At 41.6% G+C, this 14613-nt stretch overlaps 1 protein-coding gene across 1 annotated transcript in view; it reads right to left on the bottom strand.

The window, feature by feature from the left end:
* Positions 1-14613, bottom strand: part of LOC100746572 (unconventional myosin-IXb) — a 95514-nt gene that overhangs the window by 56030 nt on the left and 24871 nt on the right. The window contains exon 5 of the mRNA XM_024367255.2: positions 5187-6358. Within this exon, the coding sequence (XP_024223023.1) occupies positions 5187-5553 (367 nt within the window). The 5' untranslated portion in view covers positions 5554-6358. The remainder of the gene's footprint in view (positions 1-5186; positions 6359-14613) is intronic.

The raw sequence follows: 14613 nt of genomic DNA, 5'->3' as shown, positions 1-14613 counted from the left end.
GTCGCGCGCGGAATATTCAATGGGGGCCGCTGTATAAAATTGCCGGTGCTTTATCAAATTCTTTTTTTGCCTGCACCATGTTCCTCCGTTTACAGGTTATATCCGCCCGTTCTTTTATCACCAGAGTGCCAGTGCACTGGCGTGATTCTGTCCGCGTGACTTGCTGACGCGATACGACAACGGCGACAAATGGAACAAGTTGCATGAAGAAAGTTAAGGGCGAGACGGAAGCGTTGTCTATTTTAGAAACGAAAAGGGAATGGCAAATGATTCGCTATTCGATTTTCAAGAGGGGGCTGAGTAATAAACAAACGTCGCGAGATTGGAAAATAATACACGACTAGAAAGCATTTTCATGAAACGTGCTTCGACGATTAATATGATAAAACGAGGACTCCGATACGCGAACGGTAATTGTTCGATCGTTTTTGGCTACGAGCGAGTTGTGATTACGTTGATTGTAAAACACGGTGTAATGCCATCCCCGTAATTACGCAGCCTTTATTTTCTGATCTGGAAAACAACCGAACGTCACCACGGAATTTACTCGTAATTGCGTATTCCACGTTGTGGTAATCGGCAGGTTTCATTTTCTTTCCAATCCGGCGAGGAATTGGTGGATAGCATATAACACAATCGAATCGTATCAACCCTTGCCCGGAGGATGGTGGCTCACCTCTGTCAAAAGCGTTGAACATTTATAGTAACAAGGCACAGAACCGAATTAATATACTTTTCATATCTCAATATAATAATAAAATTGGATCTTTTATCGATGAGGCTTAGGAAAGATAAACTTGAAGTATCCGAATCAAAATTAATCTAGCGTCCTGCTTTCGAGAATTAACCCTAGAACAACTGAGAGGGAAGTTTATCTCGAGTCCGCCAGTTAGAAATTATAGAAAGTTCATTAGTCCTCTGATTCCGACAATTTCCAAAAAATTATTTAATATTCAGCAATTTAGCAAAGATATAAAGACACGAGAATCGAAGTGAATGAAGGACACGAGCTCAAACTCTAGCGGACTATTGCTTTCAACACAGTTAGATAATTCGACTATAGACAAAGGGGCTGATTTTTCGAGCAGATACTACCGAGTCTCGAGAAATGAATATTTAATTAAACGTTCAGGATGTTGTCTCGCGAAAGGGAGAGCAAAAGATCTTTGAATGGTTCGAGGGTGGAACGACGGACTTCCGCCGGAGAATTCGAATGCACGCGGAAGATGAGCGAACCCTGATACCCGATGATTTGATCGTTAAGAAACTTTTGAAAAGTTGCAGCTCCTTGAGAACACGCCGCCAGTTACTCTTGCACGGTTAAAGAACGGCGGGACCTTCTGTTTTCGACTGACTGGTTGAAAAGAAAAGTTTACCTTGTCCGTGATTAAAGGGAAGAAAACTTATCTCTTGATCTACGCACCTGGCTAGCTATCTTAGAGAGCATCCGAGAGAACTTGGCGCAACGATAATGAGATTTCGAATCAGAACGAAGAATCTCCTCTATCTACCTCATTGATTTCTTCTTTTAGCTAAGAGGGTAATGCAGGTACAGTATACGCGCTTGAAATTATTCGGATAGAACTCGAAGAAGATACGGACCGAGAGATAGACGAATCTTCTTATATGGCACGTAGAAATTATTAAAAAATTAGAGGAAATAATAAAAGAACGGTATAATTATAGGAAAGCTTTGCATGAAAAGTCCAGATGCTGTTATTAAGAGATAAAGAGGCTACGCGAAAATTGAATTTTCCTTCAAATTTATAGCGATACACTATGCAGTGATATAGGTAAAAAAAGAACATATAAATTACAACATATAAATTAATATACAACATATAAATTAACACATAAATTTAATTTAAACGTAAATTAGATTAAACGTAAGTGGTCCAAGACTCTCAGATAGCACTGTGTTAGTTTCGTTACGAAACAATATCGAAAGCGGAACATAAGATAACAAAAGTGACTTATGATGATAGGAGATTGTTATATTCTGTGTTTACGTTCTCGGTTCGTTTGACCCCATTTTCAAATTAATCAATTTCAAACCAAACGATAATAATACATCATAACAGAACTACTTATGCTCAGAACAAGGTGAATAGTAAATTTAACATGTACGACCAACAATAAGTACGTATGACATGAAAGTTGTTAATACGCAGTTCGCCAGAAAGGAGGCATTTTAATGACACGGAACTTTCTGTATTCACTCTGAGTATTCGTTCTAGGCGTCAGACAAGATTACCGGGAATGTTACCGCGTTCAGCTAGCTCTTTGATACATTAACTGGCGTCGCGATGATGATGTAACATCGCCTCTTAAACTAACGCTTGCTCGAAATACAAGGTGTAATGGCTCGAGGTGCTGAGTTCCATAATTTGTCGCGTTCAGACATAGAGAACGAACAAACACATCGTATTTACGCTGATCGATCCGATTTCGAAACATTATGCCACGTGGGAATTGCGTTGTCAATTATTGTCGACGGGCTAAACACTTATTTGCATGATGAAGCGATTCTACGAGAGATAATCGTTGGGAGATATAGAAAGCTTCGAAACTTCTGATGAATACGTTATTTAGACTGGCTAGAAAGATGACAGAAGGGAAAGGTTTACGTTACAATTTTGAGGGAGGAAGAAAAATCGAATATGGTAGTCTTCGGGAACGACTTAATTCCAATTTCGAGTTGCGGAAGCTTTCCGAATTACGCGGAAAGCTCAGTGTAACAGCAATATTTATTACCGTGTAAAAGTTTGCAGAGGTTGTTTCTAAACAGGCAACAGCTCACCTCTTGAGATAACCGGAAGCGGTTACGTTTTCGTAACGTGCAGACGTTGCTCGCGTTTGCGCGTAATCCATTCGCATTAAATTTTGCGCGTAAAAACGCGAAACCGTAAGAACGCAACTGGCGCTCTTTATGGTTTAATTACATTCTTTCCTCGCCGCATACTTTATCTCCATAAACATTCTTACCCCGTAAAGGATAGCAGATACTTAAAAACCTTGCTATTACGAGACCAAATGAAAATTGTTTCTCGGTCACGCCCAACCCAGATAGTAAGATAATAATACTAATTGAGGAGGTGGATAAATGATAAAATTTTCTTCTAAGAGTAAGATACATAAAGTCCATATTTGTTCAGATGATTTTGTTTTAGATTTCCATAGTTTCGTGACTATATATTAGTATTTTGAATCGATTACAGATGTTTACATGAAAATTTAATTTTATCCAGGATTTCAACGGCCACATAGAAATCTTCTTCGCAAGATTGTCTGATCAATATGAAGGGAGAAATATCAAACGAATCCTTTCAACTACCTTTTATAAATACGATATTAGAGACAGAATTCAATAACGTACATTAAAAGCGAGAAGGACGATTGGAAATGAAATGTTGAGTAAAATACCACGTCGATTCTTAATGTGTTAATCACTACAAACAATGGAACAAAGGAAGCACAATAAAACGCGACAAACAATGAAGTGAAAGTAGGATGAAAATTACTATAAAATCTGATCAATGAAGAATAGTTTCCGAGTCGACGACAACAGAAGGGGAACAAATTAACTTTTCCAATCATAATTTACACGAGCCTGAACAGGGCTAGATTAATGCGCAGCATTAAATCAATTGTGCTAATGCGGCCCGTTGCATAAATACGCAAAGCTCGTTAAAAACAAAAATTAATGCCCTCCGGTAGTCTCGCGGCGGTCACGGCACGAACTGCGATATTTCCGCGTTTCACGGGCCCGCGATCGTTAAGTACGCCCGGCTAACAAAATTATCGCCGGCACCCGGCCGCCGTCGAAATCGAAATTAACATCAAAGAGAGGCTCCATATGCCGTTGGCCCCTATTTATCGATCGAATCACTTAGCCAATGCAAAAATCGACCGACAGTTTCAGGCAACTTTGGCGATCATCCACACTCGATTAGCTGTTAATCGACTATCAGTAGGTTGAGCTCTTTTTCATGAGGTACGAGAGAAAAATAGACATATAAAATATATACAAGGTATTTTAGTTTCTCTAGTTTTAGCTGACAGCACGAAGAAATTAAATTCATTACTTCAAAAAAGTGATTTTCATTCTATTCCATCTTAATCAATCAATCACTCAAATCAGTTCACCACGTGTACCAATATTTTTCTGTGAAAGTTTCTCGATCTCTGACATGGGACCAAGAGCTACAGGAAACCAATATTTCGTATTCTTATTATGACCTCTTAACGAAACTCTAAGTTTGCCAGAAAGAAACTACTAGGACACCTTGTATATCATACTGGTATTTACACACGATTACTCAATGTTAAACAGACTTTTTTTTTAGATCGTAAATAACTCAAGGTGTAATTTCAAGTTTTAGTTTAGGAGCAAAGAATATCTGTTAAAGAATTCGGTTCGGACAGGTATAAATCTAAGCGATCACGATTCACGTCGGTGAAAAAGCATAAATTTTAAGAAAGAGATATCCAATTACCAGAACGATGCGTTTCATTGTGCGAAAAAACCGCCGCAACAAAATAACAGTCGGTGAAAGTAACGAGAAACGTCGATTTAACTGGTCCCGTCCCGATCCCGGTCAATTGAACCGTTTCTATTTTCGATGCATGGAACAGCTTGAAACGATCCGCTCGCTGTTCCCCGTAAATTGTCATCCGCGATTGTTCGTTCCTCCTACGTAAATCTATTACCCGCAACGCGGAGCCTTCGCGCCAGCCAGGTGCATCGTGATGTCTATCCCATAAAGTCCCATAAAATGAAACCAAGTTTGATCAACGTTATGGAACTCGATTTATCGTCCCTATACTCTGTTCGCTTGCAATTCCTATGTTCCACGGCGATAGAACTATCTACCAGTTGATTTTTCTCGTGATTGTGCGATGATACGATAACAATTTTAAGAATTTCTTAATTTTAGAATTAACAATCCTTATAAATTTGAAATAACAAAACTGATCGATGAAATTGATTTAAAAATTGCATCGAATTTTGAAGAAATTAATTTGCTTTTTGACACATTTCACGTGTGTCAATTTAACAGTTTATTTATCTATCCCACTATTTCTAATAATTTTATTTCAAGCGTTGAAATCAGGGCTTGCGTATCATCCTATACAATGTCCTCTCCGACATTTCTGTAAGAAACAACAACTATATTAAGACTCACCAGAAGACAGCTTAGACCTCTGTAACAGCCAAGTCTGTAACGCGAGACGTTCCCTGTGCCTGCAGAAGAACTCCGGCCTGATCCCATGCCTCTTGAGGAACTCGTCGCACTTTCTGAATGCGGCCAAAGCCTTGGCCGCCTCGACCTCGTCGATGTCCGCGAGAACATTCGGGCAGGAGCTTCGTCTCGATGACGAGGAACGCTCCTCGTAAGTCTCGTCGGGCAAGAGCATCCCCATTCCCGCGGGATAGGATCTCCAGGACCACCAGCACCGCTCGACGATCCCCTCGTCTTCCTTTCGACAGCTGTCGTCGGTGTTCACGCCGCTCTGGCAACTTCCAGCTCGCGGCACTCGTCCAAAGCACATATTAATCCCGGCCCTTTGCCTCAGAAAACCGTTTCTAATTGGCCAGGAAACGAGTCTCAAGTTGCTTCACGCAAAAGCTGCTTCTTTTTCTTTTATTCCCTCCGTCTTTCTTGGCCGCTTTTCTTGCGATGTTCGCGGCCGAACAGTTAATTTTCCGCGGCGCGAGTGACGGCCTGCTTCGTCGATCTCACCCCTAGAGCAGAGGGGCGACACGGCCTTAATGAGATTTCATCTCGATTAATAGGATTTCATCGCGGAAGCAGTCGGTCGCCCGAAGCGCGACCTCTTTCACGCGTACCACTGTTGTTGCAGGCATATTGCTTGGCAGATATTTTTTTCCACTTGACAAGGAAGGTGGCTTCAACGACGCCTTCGTTCTCGATTTCTCCCAGGTCGCTAATTGAATCGAACACCCGGCGAATCGGTTTATTGGCTACGAAAGCATCCACACCTTCCCTCTTGGATGATAGTCAAGCCTCAAAGATTTCCTCCAGGAGTTGTTCGACTCAGCGTGGTACGTGGCTCGAATTCGAACACATCCGTTTCGTAATCTCCGCGAAATCGATCGTCCACACACCGGTAGATCGGCATCGATCCGGATCACGTCGCAAGCGTTGATACTCGGCTTTCACCCGATTCGACATTTTGCGTCTCAGCTTTGCCCGCTCTGTTCCATGCTTTCGCTGTTGATCGCGTCCAGAACCGACTTTCCAACGGTGTTTCCACGGTACAGGGAGATCGCTTACGTTTCACACACTTCCGCGCCATCGTTCTTCCAGACGAGACGACAGGTCCTCTGGGTGTCCTGGAAAAGGAAGGACGTCGCTTGTGAGCCACAGGTTTAACATCAGAATCTCATGTTTCTCTATGTCTATCGACCCTTTGTCCTTTTTTTTTTAGTTACAAGAAATCATCGTTTGTAATAACTAAACTGTGAGTGTTTATGAATTTTTGATATATACAAAATTGGGAATGCACAGAATGTACGTAGTATGCAGAAATGTATTAAACATTTAAAATATTCGTTAGAGTGTTTAGCGAGGTAAACGAATCTCTTTTATGTTTTCGTTTCTTTAGTTATCACCAATTCGAATTCTACGCGATTCAATTTAAAAAATGCTACAAATTTTGATTGGATGACATTCCGACTCGGATACGCGCCTCTTTTTTCCCAGCTGCTGAAAGCTTTTTTTGTTTTCATCGGTGCAACGATAAAAAGTGTCGTTTCGGTTAATAATAGAACTTTGAATTCCCAGCGTGGAAATTGATACATTTCCTCGTTTATGAGACACGAATAAAACAACGGTATGCTAAGAGTTATAGCGGATATTCATGGGATTATGGGAGACAGCAGTACGATTTAATAGCGCGACCATTTCCATTTTAGAGGGTTGGCCAACAATAAACATATTAACGGTCCCGTTACCACCGTTACAGTAACAATACACGTTTTCATTCAACCCCGACGCGTTGACGTATTTTCCAGCATTTGCTCAGTTTTTACACGCCGCGCAATATTCCTTTCACGTTCAATTTCGTCGCAACTGTTAAACCCTTTTTGTACATTTAAAAGGACGCTCATCGATAAAGCATTTTTTTTCTTGTTTTATGATCTTGTTTAGTTAACTCGGTGGATTCTGCCAACGATGATGAGCTTGCGCGAAAGGTAAGTTCGCCAAACTTGTTTCGTCGTTTCCAAGAAAGATTAGCCAACATCGCCATACAGAGAGAATGTAAGACGAACCTAGAACATTAATTAACGAAAACACGCCGTCGATTCGACTGAAAAAGTCTCGCGACAAGCCGATCGGTAGCGTTGACGGTCCTACAACACGCGAACACGCCGTAGCCCTTGGTTAATCCTGCTTAATCGTCAACACACATTATTGTCGTTTATGGAATCTTCTTCGATATCTTAAGAATCGTACACAATAATAGGGATATGTCACTGAAAGTTCTACGTTACCTTTTTACCGTATAGCAACATTAAAGTAAGTCGATTTAAAATTAAAAATATTTGCTAGAAAAGATAATTCTAAACAAATTATTATTTTATTATTCCCAGTAATATTTTCCAACACAAAAATTAATTTTAAACCGTCCAGTTTATAATTTCTTAACGTTCAACGAATCGAGCTACTTTCGTGTCGCCCTGTATTAGGAAAGTAACGCAAAATATTTCATCTCTAATTTATTTATTAACCGCCGACTTGAAAATTACAGGCTGATTTAATAGCCTATCGTTTCGTACAAATCATTCCTTTTCTATTATTCAAAGATCATCGATAACGTCCAATTAGGCGTACTAAATGCCACTCTCGATTGCCTGATCGTCTCAATCGTCATGTAGGGAAATACCGTTACCTCGATGTTAATCCAGGAGCTGTGGTTCGTTATCGTGCGGAAAACATTCATCAGAAAGTCCCATAGGAGCCGTGATACGTTCGATCGCCGTGTGGACGTCGCTTTAAACCGCGATGCATAAACATCGCGATGAATAAGAGGGAAGGTACGGTGACTCGACACGTGCCACCCACGGTGAATTACAGTATTCGTGGATCCACTCGACGATCCGGGGACCACCGGTAGTTCAATACACGAATAAAGATTGAGATTGGAATCTCCGACACCAGGAAACCGTTCGTTTCATCGAATCGATGCCTTCCTTTGCCTATCTCCCACGAAATCTAACCGGCCAATCGACCGAATCGTCGTAGATCGTCCGAGAAGACCCGACCACGGCCACGGGATCGATTTTTCGTTTGGTAAATTACTTTGGTAAATTATCGTGCGTTGTGAAACAGCAAAAATCTCGTACATAAAATTCGTGTATTCATAGATAACAAGTGTGAAAAATATCATCATAATTCAATGAATTTCCTAGAACATGAAGGGACCAGCGGAAAATGGTACAAACGTCTTGCTTTTTCCAAAACCAGGCAAATACAGGATGACACGTAAGACTCAGATTTATATGGAAGAAATATGCTACAAGTGTTTTTACTTACGTGTACGTGTATAGTACCGTGTTTTAATATTCGAAGACATAACTTTCAACTCTTCGTGTGAATTTGAATAATACTTAGCAATTTGTACTTCTAAAGAAATTTAAGAAAAGATCGAGATTAGAAGAGATTAAGAAAGAAGAAAAGATGATTTAATAAAAAATTTAAGAAAAGATGGACAAATCTTATTTTTCCCTTTTAACAATTGCAAAAATAACTTCGGACTGTTAACGATCGAGGCACACCTTGTGCTCGTGTTGTGCTCGCTGCTCTTCCGTTCGTACATCCGAGTCTCTGACCTCGCCTCTCCTCCACGTCGAAAAGCAGAGCCCGGGGCGACAGCGCGGGAACCTCACGGCCGCCTGATAAATTTACGTCCAATGAGTTTAAAGCGTATTAGTGCGAGATAAATTTCGTCCTTTGCCTTACAAGTCCCGCGGGCGACGAGAGCCAAGATCGACTAGCAGCTAGTTATACTTCCCTCGTGATCCATATTTTCCCTGCCTTGCGATTATTGCGAATCAAAAGGATTCTCTCTGGCAGTAGTGCGCCGCGAAATTCTCAAAATTTTTCACGTGTCGACACGCCTCGAAAGATAAAACAGAGATAAAATCTCAACGACTATCAGAAAATTTTGGGAAAGATAAAACAGAGATAAAATTTCAACGTCTATCAGAAAATTTTCGGAAATACCGCTCTTTGATTTAAAATCCGTGGCTACAAAAAGTATCTCTACATACAATGAAGTTTAATGTTTCATCGGATTCTACATTTCGTTCTCATAGTATCAAATTCTGTAAGAAATGTAATATACTTGAATGTGATTAATTAACATATATGTAATAAACGTAAAAAAATTGAAGATAGATAAAGGCCTCTTTGTTCTCCACTGTCATTTTCCTTTATCCTCAAAAGACAAATTATTCTGAAATTTAAGAAACTATCAGCGTTATACAAGTGCTTTGATATATTTAGAATAAATAGAAATGTAGCGAACATAATACCCGAAAAAGCCAATATTAGATCCAATATTAGAGTGAATAAAAGTCAAAGATAAAAATTACTCTCTATTATTGCGAAAATTTGCAAATACCAATATCCGGTCCTAATTTTAAACGGCAACTTTAGCGCTGAAGGCGAGGCAAGGTCTCGATTCTCGTAAATCGATACCGGCGCGGCAGTAAAGAGCGAACGAAAGCGCTGGCCACGCGAAAGTTAGTTTAACCGCTCGCCCCCTCTCCCGGAGATTTACCTTAGAACGTAAAGCGCTCGCGATAATTTTATTTCGTCGGCCGTGTAAGCCGTTCAGCGTGTGTCTGAGTGTGCGTGTAAACCGCGCGTGTATCGCGCCGGTCCGGGCATATAATATGCAACGCGGACACCATGCATCCTGCTCTGCACCCTCGTGTCTGCGAGTCGTGGGAGAGATAGATGCACACAGAGAAGAGAAGAAAACGAAGCTGCGGAGGGACGGGAGAAAATGAGCATGTAGAACAACGTGTAAAGCCCGAAAGCTACGGAAATTAAGGAGGGCGAAGGATATTTTCGAGTAGATCCTTCCGATAAAGAAGCGAGAAAGAAAAAGCCAACAACTTGTGTAAGAGTAACGGAATAATCTGACGTGTAGTCTGGGGAATGGTAAAAAAACCGGAAGGTGAAAAGAAACGGGAGACAGAGGGAGGAGAATGGACATCGTCGTGGAAAGTGGCAGGAAAAACGAGCGATACGAGAGAGCATAAATAACTACTTGCGAGGACGAAACAACGAGAAGAACGGGACGATGTGGTTGGTGGAGGAGGAGAAGGGATTAAGATAGCGAAACAAAGGGAAACGAGAGAGAGGTATTCTCTCGTGTCTAAAAGTGGTAAAAGATGGTTGAAGAGAAAAGGAAGAGAAAACGAAACAGGCATCGTAGTGTTGGCGGAAGGGTGGGAACCAACCCGTGGATGGGGGAGAGTTAACAGCGTGTATTTAAGAACGTTCGCGTTACACTCCAGCTTTTAACCGGAGAGACCATTCGTATAGCGCGTTTAAGAAACGCGAACGCATACGTTCTGCGTACGAGCGAGGGCGAGCCTGTGATTAGGGCCCCAGTTGGCCCCTCGGGGCCTTATAACCGCCCACTACACCGGTACTAAGGAAGAAAAGAAACAGGCGAACGAGAGATAGAGGCAACACGAGTTTCAGACATCTTCGCGGGACCGCGTGGGAACGTATCGGCTCGTCTATCATCTTAACCTCCCTCGCGTTGCGTTTTCTCCCTCTGGGAGTATAGGAATGCAGCCAACCCTACGTCCCTGCCGCCTACCGAGTACACAGGGTGATTATAAAGTACTTATCGCACGTGTAGATCGTGTTACCAGGGCCATTCGATCGGATTTACCCGATTACGTTCCTCTTTCGACCAGACGCTCGTGTTCATCCTCATCGTCGACCTCTTATCCAACCGGATCGAATGGAATTGTAATTTTAACCCTCCATCCGAAAATGGATTTTTCCGCGCCATACGCGCGCAAATCCCAAATGCGTGTTGGATGTCGAGCACAACCACGTACTTCCGGATTACATAATATTGGAGAGCGTATAAATTACCCTGTCACGTGGGTATTCAACATCGTTCATAAATATTAGGATAATCGAAGTAAATTAAAAAAGGGGATTACCAATGAGAATTTTGAATTCATGGAAAGTAAGGATATAAAATACATAATAAAAGTTTGAGAGAAACTGTCCGAGAGAATTACGGAATAATAAATTAGTAATTTCTGGATGGTTCTATAGATGTTTCAAACTAAATCTTGTTGAGGAAAATTAGAACGATAATTTTTAAATTATTAAATTTCAAATTCAAGTTTAGGTTAAAATTCAAGTTTAGTTATAATATTCATGAACCATGTAACAGTAGACACGATGAGAAAAGTAGTAATACGAACACAGAGATTAATTAAAACTTCAATTAAATACATAATTGATGAGATTAAGATCCCAGTACTAAACACAGTATGGTTTCTTTATAGTATAAAGTTTCAAATGAAATAATAATTCTCGACAATTGTACTAAATCCCTATTAATCATTCTGATTTATCTAATTTTTTCGTAACACGCTAATATTTATAAACAGGGATTATACATTGTACATTTTCATCATTTAGATTATTTATCGTTAGCCTGGATTGAATCCAACACGGAAACAAATGAATTTTCTGCAACCGATTAGTTTCTTGATATATTTACAGTGTAATGTATATTTTACTTTTAAACGTTGGCGAATCGATGCCGGACACCGTGGAATTTTCGAAGGTAGTCGAATGTAACGCGCGAAACTCATCAATCAATTTTCCCGCGGCGACCATCGGCCCCTCGTAAATTATACAGAATCGCTGATGCACCTTAATCAGCTCGATAACGCGTCGAACGAGCAGAAATCAATTTCGCCGGTCTACTTTTAGCGTCACCGGTTCTGTTCGCGAGCCCCTGATGGCCAGAGCAATTTTACTCGCGTTCACTCGCGGGCACGCATTAAAAACTTCCACTTAGTGAACTCGTTACGCGAACCAGCCACGGCCTGGCAATTTCGTAACGGTGATACCGAAAGAAGGGAAAGTCCTAGATGGAATAAAACGTTATCTCGCCCCGGCTGCCGTTTTCCCACGCTTATAAACCTATTAAATTAAAACGATACCCAAATTTATTGGACAATCTGACATGGCACATATTTCTATCATCGAACATTTTTATTTTTAATTTCAGCGCTTCGAAAGATTTTACAGATTTTCGAAGATTCGACGAATTTTTAAAGATTCCGTCCATGGTTTCAGCGATATTTGAAAGGCTAATGTTTCCAATATTTGAAAAGATGCTTGAACTCACACAGCTGTTGGTCGAAACGAGGCAAAACGCAGGTCTTGGCCCGTACACGCTCAACGTGAGAGGCCACGGAACAAAATGTAGCTGTGTACGTATATAATCAAGCAAAAGAAGAGAAAAAAGAGGAAGTTTGGAAGAGGGAGGAAAGGATCGGTGCGTGAGGCGGGCAGCAAAGTGCCGGGTCGTGTGTTGTACACACTCGGCGTCGATGATGACGTGCTGATGTTACGCTGCTATTACTTAGCATCCCCCAGGCGGTCAGCGGCAGTGTAGGTCACGGAAAGGTTTTCGAAACGCCTCGACTGGAACCAGAGAAACAGAGCTTGGTACCGTGAGAAACGCACTTTGGCATCGTACATGAGAAATACACGAAGAAAATAGTCCTGTTAACTCTGAATTATTTCTATTTTGAATTTTAACAAGTCTTGTGCGTAACACATTGTACACGGTATACGTGATACTTGTTTATTCTTATGCTATATTGTACTGTAGAAAATTCTACTGAATTATTTACGAAGCTTTGTCTATATAGATGAAGAAAGATGTCACGTACAAATATGCGTTATGTAGTATTCAACGTGTTCATAAATCACTGTACTATCAACTATTATCTCGAAACCAAAAATAACGTTGAAAATAAAGATATAGTAAAGAAGTGACGAAATGTGTGAGTGAAAATTAGACTGAAGGTCTCGATAAAAAACATGTTAAACTTACTCTATCTGGTAAAAGAAATTTTTAAAGATTGTACATTGCACTTTTTTGAATATTCTGCGTTAGATGTTTCAAAGAATCGAATTTCTCGAAATTTCGATTCCATTGAACGTCCGGTTGTAAGAAGAAGCGGCGATATCAAACGAATTCTCATTCGGTTCCTGACGCTCGTAGCCTTAGGATCGGCCCAGTTCCCAACGAAAGAATCTCACGGACATGGGTGGAGTGGGCGGCTCGATTAGTCGAGCCAATAGTCCGTGGGATTAAAAGCTTACAGGCGACGAGCAATTTGTATTCCGTTCGCGGGGTCATCGCCGCGACACGGCTGCCCTTCGAAGAATCTTGGCGCCGCCGTCTGGCGCACACACCAGTCCAAGGACACCCGTTAGATCGCGAACGTGCATCTCTTCCGCGGCCACGGGACCTCTGGAGCTGCCTTGCCGGAACAGGGATTCAACGGATGGCAAAAAAGCTTAATTAAAATTCCAGTCTTGCTAAGTCTGCTCGCGGAAAACGTCGACGAGGCCAAAGAGGGAAAAACGCGTAAAAGAGAGGGAGAAAAGCTCGGTGGCTAGCCCTGCTGTAACAGCGACGCGCGGTGACGTCTCGAGAAAACGCGGAAATAAATAAGCCGCGGCGCACTTGGAATATTTCAAAGGCCACCCTGTTCCCGACGTGCTCGCCAGGCGAGCTTTATTCGGCGAGAACGCAGCGTCTCGTTCGAGAGCTTTTTACCCCGTGCCACCCCCACATCTACCAACCCTTAGCGCTAGCCCTCTTTCATTAAGTACGCGCGATTCAAACGTGCGTAAACGAGGCTACGCTCTCAAGCCAAGCGGAGACGTTCTTTAATTTTCGATGTCGAACGGTGTCGGCACTGCCAGCTTCTCGCTTTGTCCCTCTACTCGCTTGAACGACACGAGCACGAGCTCTTAGAGACGTCTTTGCGTTAATAAACGCGTGTATTCGTCGCGCGAAATGCATTCGCTGTTTTGTTCTGCCCGTTTCGTTCTATGCCAAGAGAAACGCGTAATCCCGTGTAATGAATGGAGATGGAAGATGTTCAGTCTGCAGACGAAGAAGAATAATTCTATGGAATCGTGCGCGATGTAATTTGTGAAACAGAGAATCAAGGAAGAAGTGAAAATCCTTGATGATTCTAGAATGCTTCGTGGAAAAGGAAGAAGGAAAAGATTAGGTGAAACGTTCATTTTCTGAAATCGCATACAACGCTGGAGGAGTTAATGGACGAAAAGTATCGTAAAATAATATTTCCTAGGATTCTAGAATCCCTCGTAGAAAGGAAACAGTGGAAAGAATGGAGGAAAAGTTAATAGCCCAACGACGTAAGTTAGCTCGATGATTGTCAGACAACGGGCAACGGGCCGTGAGATGAGCCTCGTACGAGGACTCTGTGCAGGATGTTCGTATAAGATGACACGTCGATTGAGATTTCGTCTACGGCCCGGATGA

This window comes from Bombus impatiens, unplaced genomic scaffold (assembly GCF_000188095.3).
Source record: "Bombus impatiens unplaced genomic scaffold, BIMP_2.2 scf_0317, whole genome shotgun sequence".
In the NCBI taxonomy this organism is placed as follows: Eukaryota; Metazoa; Arthropoda; class Insecta; order Hymenoptera; family Apidae; genus Bombus; species Bombus impatiens.
Note: the sequence above shows the minus strand (reverse complement) of the source record. Positions and strands in the feature narration are given on the sequence as shown.